Below are 8422 nucleotides of genomic sequence, written 5' to 3' on the forward strand. Positions count from 1 at the left end.
CTAGTGGTTAGAGCAGGGGGGATGGGAGCCAGGACTCCTGGGTTCTAGCCCTGGCTCTGTATGGGGAGTGGGGTCTAGTGCATGATTGGCATGTGACTTCCACATTGGGGAGGTGGGGCATAAGCGTGGGATACTCCCTAAAAGTGGGGTGGGGGGCACTTGCGACTGGACCATGACCCAGCTCTGCTCCAAGGCTCAGCCCGGCTCGGCCTCCTCCCCCTGAGGCTCCACTGCAGGTTCTGCTCCCGCTTGGCCCCCTCCCCCGAGGACCCTCCACCCTCGGGGGAGGGGGCAAAGAGGCATAGGCCTGGGGGTCCTTGGGGGAAAAGACAGAGTGAGGGCGGGACCTTGGGGGGAAGAGGTGGAGCGGGGGCGGGAAGAGGAGCAGCATGGGTGGGGCCATGGGGGAAGAGGCGGAGCAGGGGCGGGAAGAGGAGCCGTGTGGGCGGGGCCAAGGGGGAAGAGGCGGAGTGGGGGCTAGAAGAGGAGCCGTGTGGGCGGAGCCACGGGGGAAAGAGGCGGAGTGGGGCGGGGCCATGGGGGAAAGAGGCGGAGTGAGGGCGGAACCTCAGGGGGAAGAGGAGCAGCATGGGCGGGGCCATGGGAGAAGAGGCCGCGTGGGGGCGGGGCCTCAGGGCGGAGCATGGGAGCCTTTTCGGCGGTGGCGCTCCAAAGGGGGCAGGCTGGCGTGCCTCCAGAGGGAGGCGCACCACGTCCTCTTTGGGGGAGGCTTAGCCCCCACCCCCCAGGCCTCTTATACCCACCACCCATGGTCTAGTGCGGGGGTTCTCAAACTTCACTGCACCGTGACCACCTTCTGACAACAAAAATTACTTCACGACCCCAGGATGGGGGGACCGAAGCCTGAGCCTGCCCGAGCCCCACTGCTCCGGGTTGGGGGGGCCAAAGCCCAAGCCCCACCGCTCTGGGAAGGGGGGCCAAAGTTGAAGCTCAAGGGCTTTAGCCCCAGGCAGGGGGCCTGCAACCTGAGCCCTGCAGCCCAGGGCTGAAGCCCTCGAGCTTCGGCTTCAGCCCCGGGCCCCAGCAAGTCTAAGCCAGCCCTGGCGACCCCATTCAAAGAGGGTCGCAACCCAAAGTTTGAGAACCGCTGGTCCAGTGGGTTAAAGTGAGGGGGCTGGGAGCCAGGACTCCTGGGTTCTTCTTCCATCTGCTCTGTCCCTAGCCCGGGGGGGCCGCAAGGCAGGGTGTCATACTCCCCCTAGGGAGCGGTGACAGTCTTACTAGACCCTCTAGGTATAAAAGAGGCTCCGGGAGTCCCGAGGGGGGCCAATCCCGTGGGCCATCAACCCACATCACTTCCCTGGCAGAGGGCTGTTGCGGCTGGCCGGCTCTAGCCTATTGGACGGCGTGAGTCCGGAGGCGGAGAACTTGCCCGGGGCGGAGGCGGGCAGGGGGTGCCAGGCGCAGGAGAAGGCGGCCGTGAAGGCCTGGCGGAAGGAGCGCATGCGGAAGACGTACACCACGGGGTTGATGGCGGAGTTGGCGTGGGACAGGACGATGGTCGCCAGCACCAACGGGCTGGGGACGGGGCAGCCGGGGCAGACGAGCCGGAGGGTGTTGATGACGTGGACGGGCAGCCAGCAGAGGGCGAAGCAGAAGAGGACGATAAAGAGCGAGGTGGCCAGCCTCAGCTCCTTGTGCAGGACGCGGCGGCGCCGGGCCTGCCGGCTCACGTCCACCTCCCGCTCGGCCACCTTGCGGATCTGCCGCTTGGCCTCCAGGAAGATGCGGCCGTAGAGGACCAGCATGGCGGCCAGCGGCACCAGCATGCAGGCCACGAAGTTGAAATAGACCTCGTAGGTGTCCTCGATGAAGGCATTGAAGGTGCACTGGCCGTCGGGCGGGAAGGGTTTATGCCAGCCCATGAGGGGCAGCGCCCCGATGAAGGTGGCCAGCACCCAGCTGCTCAGAATGACCAGGAGCGAGTTCTGGGGGCTCATGAGGGACGGATACTGGAAGGGCTTGAGGATGGAGATGTACCGCTCCACCGCGATGGCCAACAGGCCGAAGACCGAGGCCTGCGTGAAGATCAGCAGTGTGCACAGCATCAGTAAGCACAGAGTCGGGTGGCCCCGCGGCAGCCCCGCGTCCGCCATCTGGGCGCAGGGGATGGCCACGGCCCCCACCAGGACGTCGGCCGCCGCCAGCGAGACCAGGAAGTGGTTGGTCACCACGGCGCGCAGCTTCCTGTCGCGCAGGATGACGGTGCAGATGAAGAGGTTGCCCGCGACGGACAGCACCGCCGTGGCGGTCTCCGTCAGGAAGTAGGGCACGTCCAGGCTGGGTGAGCTCCCGTTCGACGCCCCCGGGCAGGGTGGGGAGTGGATGGGCGGGAAGGACGAGTTGGGGAAGGCGTTTGTGGCAGGTGGGATGCTGGCCATGTTAATCCAGGCGCCTTGCTGGGCCGTCAGCGCTCCCGCAACTCCACACTCTGTCGGCACCGCTGCACAGAGGGAAACCAGAGCTCAGTGTACAGCCAACCCGCTCCAGGGGGTTGAACTACGGGGGTCGAATTCTGCTCGTCTGTTTGGTGAGGGGGCAGCTGGGAGGGGGTCAGTAGCCTGTGATCTGCAGATCAGACCGGAGGATCTGGTGGACCCCTGTGATCTGGGGGAGAGACCCCGAGAATGCCCAGTTCCCCTGCTCCTGAGGGCTAAGACACTGGGACTTGGCCCTGTTCTGTTGGAATCAGAGGGACACGGGAGGAATCCTCCCAGTGTTCAGTGGCTATTGAGGGGCCGCGTGCCCGCGCACGCTAGGTATTTCCATATGTCCAGCGTCATAGCTCATACGGCCACTAATTCCAATAGCAGGGAGGGAGCAGCTCACCGAGGGCTGGGGTGGATTCTCCGTCCCTGGCAGTTTTCTCAATCAAGACGGGCTGTTTTTCAATAAGATCTGCCCTGGCTCAACCGGGAATGAATCTAGCGCCGCCCTACGGCCTGGGTCATCCAGCGGGTCAGCCTAGATGGTCACAATGGCCCCTCCTGGCCTTGGAATCTCTAGCCCAGGGAGAAGTTGGACCCAGGTGAAAGCACAGGGCAAGTGGAGGGGGGGGCAGATTCCTGGTGTGCAAGGCAGACAGGGGTCGGAGCGTAAGGCATTAATCCCACGTGGAATGCCCGTATGCCAGGCTGTAAGAAATTATCTCCGTTTTGCTTTATCACTTTGAAAAGGTTCGCTCTGAACTTGTGAACCCAGCCACAGGAATCATCCCCGACCCCACCCCCCGCCTTCCTTTCCAGAGGGACTATCGAAAGCAGATGGGCCATCAAAGATTACTGAAATACAAATGATTGGTTAATGGCCCTTTCCGGCACCTGAGAAATGCTATGTGCCAGGAAGCTCCATCTGTGAGCTTGGAAGCTGAAGGAAGGAAATCAAACAAAGCCACAGGAATATTTTCCATCTTTTTGGTGGGTTGAACTCCAAAGGGCCAGAGATCCTAAGGGAGCCAGAGATCCCCGGGGCTGCCCTGAAAGACACCTTGAATTGACCGATGCATCTGCCATTTTGTTGCCCAGTCACCCAGTTTTGTGAGGGCCTTTTGTAACTCTTTGTGGTCTGCTTTGAACTTAACTATCTTGAGTAATTTTTATATCGTCTGTGTTTACCTCTTTTTCCTGATCAAAGGAATATGGGATCTGCTTAGTTTGCATTTAAGCAATAAACAAAGTCATCAAGCAGGAAGGGAATCAAAGGGTGCTTAAACAAGTGAGGAAAAAGCAGCAGGGAACATCCTTCCTAATAGACGCAGTCTCTCCTGAATCTCCGCTGGAACAGTTTTTTGAGGGTGACTGACACCCCAAGACACCCCCTACCCCCCTCTCTCTGCCCTTCGCGTTCATGGCGTCTGAAGCAATAAGAAGCATTCTTTGGATTCTGCGGAGAAGGGGTCCTGACCTAAGAAGTTTAGTCAGTAAAACTATTGAAAGCATGTGGTGAGAAATCTTTCCTTTGAATTTAGCAGAGTTTGTTAAATTAAGCATTGGTTGCGTTTTATCTTTACTTTTCTTGTAACCATTTCTGGCTTTTATGCCTCATTACTGGTTCTCACTTCAAACCTCTCTCTCTGTAGTTAATAAACTTGTTTCACGGTTTGATCTAATCCCTTGTGTTTGAACGAAAGTGTCTGGGCAACTTCATTTGGGGTGGCAAGTTGCGTGCGTATTATTTCTATTAAAGCCACAACAGACTTTGTATAATTTGCATTGTCCCGGGGAGGGCTGAGCAGTACAGGACAGACATTTCTGCGGGGAAATCTAAGGCTGGGAATGTGTTGGGGTCACCCAGCAAATTAACCAGGGCTGGTAAGAGCCAGGGTGTACCTGCAGCGGACATAGCTGGGAGGTTCTTTGTGAGCAATCCAGGCTGGAGGATACAGCAGCGAAGCATGTAAAGGGCACCCAAGTTAGAGGACAGGAGTGACCCAGCTACTCACTAGTCTGGAGTGTACCTCGTATGTCACAGCCCCCTTGCCAAGGGTTAGGGAGGCAGGCTACAGCCTCGGTCGGCAGCTCTCAGCCTAGCCTAGCAGGCCGCTTGGCTCAGCCCCCAGTCCCCCAAACAGACCTAATCTTTAACCAAGCGGATACTTGCTTTAAGCACGCAGCAAGCAAGCAGGAACAGAACATTTGTGTGCAGACAAGACCTCAGAGTGTTCCCTCTAAGCTCGGCTCTGGCCAGGGCCGTCCCTAGGTGGGGCCCGGGACAAATCAGCCCCTGCCATAGGCACAGGGTGCGGGGGGTGCCCCGCCTGAAGCTCCCAGCTGCCAGCCCCACGCCCGGAGTGTTGGCTGCTGGCCCCACGCACCGGGGGTCTTGGCTGTGCCCCACGCCCAGTGTCCTGGCTGCTGCCCCACACGCCCGGGGTCTCGGGCGCTGGCCAATCGCACCAGCCCGGGGTCCCCCCAAAGCGCGGGGCCTGGAGCGGTCGCCCCGATCTGCCATACCCAAGGGACGGCTCTGGCCCTGGCTCAGCCACCAGCTCTGGGCAGAGCGGCGTTTCTGGCCTGGGATATGCAGGAGACGAGGGTGGGTGACCATGAAGGGCCCTGCTGGCTTTAGAATCTAGAACCCAGGCCCAGATCCTTGCAGATGAGACACCTAACCCCCGCCCCACCACCACCCCCTTGGAATCCAAGACCTCTGGGGTTCTGTTCTGAACATTTCCCAGGGCCACATGTGGCCCAAGGAGGCTGGGATTGTACGGGGCAGAAGCAGACATGCCTTTTACATTTGAGGGTGGATTTAGGCCCAGTGAAGGGGACTGGTAGCTTCTGCAATTTGCATCCCTCTAGTTATCAACAGCACAGGGCCAGCATGGAGCCTAAGGAAACAGGTGTCCCTCCCAGTCGGGTAAATTTCAACATTGCTATATGCTTTCCCCATTTTTCTTTCACCTCTGTGATGAACTTACCTAGGCCTAGCGGATGGACCACTGGACTGGGGCTCAGGAGATGTGACTTTTATTTCTGGCTCTGCTGCTGGCCTGACAGGTGACTTTGGTCTTCCCCCGCTCTGTGCCTCAGTTTCCCCGTTTGTTAAGCACGCTGAGATCCAGCGAGGATAAGAACTGGGAGTTATTACTGCTATGAGCCGGGTGAAACCTCACCGTGGGTTCAGTGCCAAGCGGTGCGTGAATGAATCCTCTATGTCAGAGACAGTCAAAGGGCCCACGCCCAAAACAAAGCCTCGTAGAAACTAGCCCCATGTGGGCAGAGGGTTCAACCAGGCAGTGTGACCCGGGGAGGGTGGGTAAAGCGAGATCGCAGAGAAACGGAGAGCAGACAAGGACGGAGAGGGAGAGGCAAAAAAGCCAAGCAGGAGACCGTAAGCGCCGCGTGGCCCTGGAAAAAGACACAGAGAGAACTCTGGGGCCTGGGGTTGGCTAAAGAGGCTCGGGGGGGGCGGCCGGATGGGGGCTGTAAGCTAAGAGACTGCTCCTTTTGGTCTTGGTGCCGTCTGTGTTCAGAGCCACAGGGCTTTGTACATTCCTGGACAATGAACAAGGTTGCGTCAAAGAAAATACCAGACTCCATCAATGTCTACTTCTCTCTGGAACGTCCCCAGGGCCCTGGACTTTGGCTAGCCGCTCAGGACAGAAAGGGGCAACCGTATTTATTGTGCCTAGTGGGCCCAGTCCTCTGCTGTCTTGCCATTTCTACGGTCATTTTCACCTGTGCAAAGCCTGCTAGATCACGGACGGGGTGTCAACCAGGACAGAAGGTGGGAGGCCATCTAGCGGACAAACAGAGCTCTAGAGAGAGCCAGATTCTGCTGCCAATCTCGGTGTAAACCCGGAATGATTCCATTGACTTTGTGTTGCCAGCTGTGACAAAGTCAGCGTGAGTCTTGTGATAGTCGGGGTTTCTCTGAAAGCCCCGGCTGCTGGAATCCAGGGGCGGCCGGAGGCTCTCAGCTTCAATTGTAAACATAACGACTGTGTCCAGCCACCGTGTTTGTGGAGCAAAGCCCCCAAATCCATTTTAAAATAATACTATCGTGTTTTTTAAGACGCCGTCAGGCTTTTGAGGACCCAACTCATGTTTTTGTGTCATTTGAGGTGGCAGTCTTGTTGTTACTCCCCTGCAACAGATCAGAATAGGCCCCCGGCTTTTCAGAGAGCTGAAATGCCGTCCACAAAGGCTTCGGCTCCTGCGTGATTTTTTTTAATGGCAGCATGAATCGCTCTAGCTCGGTGTAAAATCCCTTTAAAAGAGGGGGTGGCACACTAGTGGGTGAGGCACTGGCTGGAGACTCAGGACGCCTGGGTTCTGTGCCTGCCCCGCTGTGTGAATTTGGCCTGGCTCCTTCCCCCCACCCCTCTCGTCACTGAGTAACTCCACCAGAGCCCGCGGGAACGGGGCTGAGAATCTGGCTCTGCGGTCGGAGTGCTTTGGAGAGGCGAGGGGCTGTTTCCGGAGCAGGAGAGCAAAGTCACAAGCAGGTTGTTGATCAGAGCCAAGGAGCGGGAAGATTGTTCTGATTTCCTCTTCAGCATGGGGCATCTGGGCAGATCTCTCCTCAGCGGTCCCCTCCCAGGGCAAGGACATCGGGGAGAACCCCAGTCTCTCCCGCACTTTGTCTGCGATGCACAACGGTTTTGCCTCCTGGGATGTTTTTGCCTAACCCAAGTTACTGGGCTGAGTACAGGGGTAGCTGGGTGAATTTAATAGCCTGGGATACACAGGAGACCAACCGGGGTGATCTTCTGGCCCTGTCTCGCCACAAACTCTATGGATCTATGTTACAGCCACGAGCCGCTGTGGCAAAGGCGAAGGACTCACCTGTGGAGGCTGCATGCCCATCTCTGCTCCCGCAGGGCATCGGTCCAGAGGGCTCTCGTGGGGTCAGCTGGTGGCCGGCATGTCCCCAAGCCCCGTCTCGCCAGCAGCCAGCCGTCCCTGGCCCATCAGAGCCCGGCGTAGCTCGGTCCTCCGCAGCCTCCCACACCGGGTGTTGGCAAGGATTGGATCTGATAAGCAGCCGGGCCTATCAAGGTAGGTGCTTTCCCCAGCGGGAGAAGGAACTGGGTGGACAAAGGGGGAGGGGATGTTTGTTGGTGGCGCTGAAAGGAAACAGACAGAGAGGCTGCTGGGTGGGGCGGGGGGGGGCAAGGCCGTTACCCCTCCCCCTTGATTCCTATTGATGCAGCATCCAAGAGGGTTCAAAGATGCTCTTCATCAGGGTCATATGGGGGAGCAAAGTCCTTGGGGCAGGTGACCCCCCGAATAAAGGTGTGACACACAGGAAGTGTGGCTACAGCCCCCCCTCCAACCATGGATTTTAGGGGCAGGGGGTTACCGGGGGCGATGGGGTATTCTCCCCACCACCCCACGGTTTCCACCGTCACTTCCTCCCCTTTGTCACTTCTCCATCTCCCAGGGCCGCTGTCCTCCATGAGGGGCTGGACCCTGAGGAGATCTGGCTGCAATTTGGGGAGGGGGTAGAACTCCCCTCCAGGGGGAGGGCGGCTGAGCGTGCAACTGAACCAGGGCTCAGGAGGGTGGGCTTGATTCCCAGCTATGCTGCGGCCGCTTTTATCTGCAAGACTCAAAATCAAATGTGGACGGATGCAAGAGAAGGAAGATTTGGCTGGTCAAACTAGTGTAGACCGGGCCTTGTACTGAAATAAGGCCCTCTGCGTTGGCTTGTGCTCTGGTTTAGCTAGGTCACACCTTAAATTAAACCAGGACAATTTCCCTGGGTAGACTCAACTTCACTTACCAGGCAAAACTGATGAAAACCAGATTGAAACCGATGGAGAGCGTCTACACACAAAGGGTGCATCCACCCTAGGAGAAAAAGTGGGGATCTTACTGCTGGGGAAATTAACATGAGGTAATTTCCTAATGTGGACCCCACACTTTGTGGGGTTTGGGACCATTAGGGCAACTTC

The 8422-nt window shown here is 58.1% G+C and overlaps 1 protein-coding gene across 1 annotated transcript; it reads right to left on the reverse strand.

Moving 5' to 3' along the window:
* Nucleotides 1-1313: 1313 nt before the first annotated feature.
* LOC112111795 (adenosine receptor A2b-like) lies at nt 1314-7350 on the reverse strand. Its single transcript, XM_029913209.1, has 2 exons — nt 7311-7350; nt 1314-2464 (listed from the first exon to the last, which is right to left on the reverse strand). The coding sequence occupies exons 1-2, from the start codon at nt 7348-7350 to the stop codon at nt 1314-1316; spliced, it is 1191 nt and encodes a 396-aa protein (XP_029769069.1).
* Between the last annotated feature and the right edge of the window lie 1072 nt (nt 7351-8422).

The sequence above is a fragment of the Terrapene carolina genome, unplaced genomic scaffold (assembly GCF_002925995.2).
Source record: "Terrapene carolina triunguis isolate 2854851 unplaced genomic scaffold, T_m_triunguis-2.0 Scaffold517, whole genome shotgun sequence".
Taxonomy (NCBI): Eukaryota; Metazoa; Chordata; order Testudines; family Emydidae; genus Terrapene; species Terrapene triunguis.

Coding starts and splice junctions, on each gene's coding strand:
- LOC112111795 (XM_029913209.1), bottom strand. CDS start 7,350: ATGCCCTGCGGGAGCAGAGATGGGCATGCAGCCTCCACAG. Junction 2,465..7,310: donor TGGGCATGCAGCCTCCACAG/GTGAGTCCTTCG, acceptor CCCTCTGTGCAG/CGGTGCCGACAGAGTGTGGA.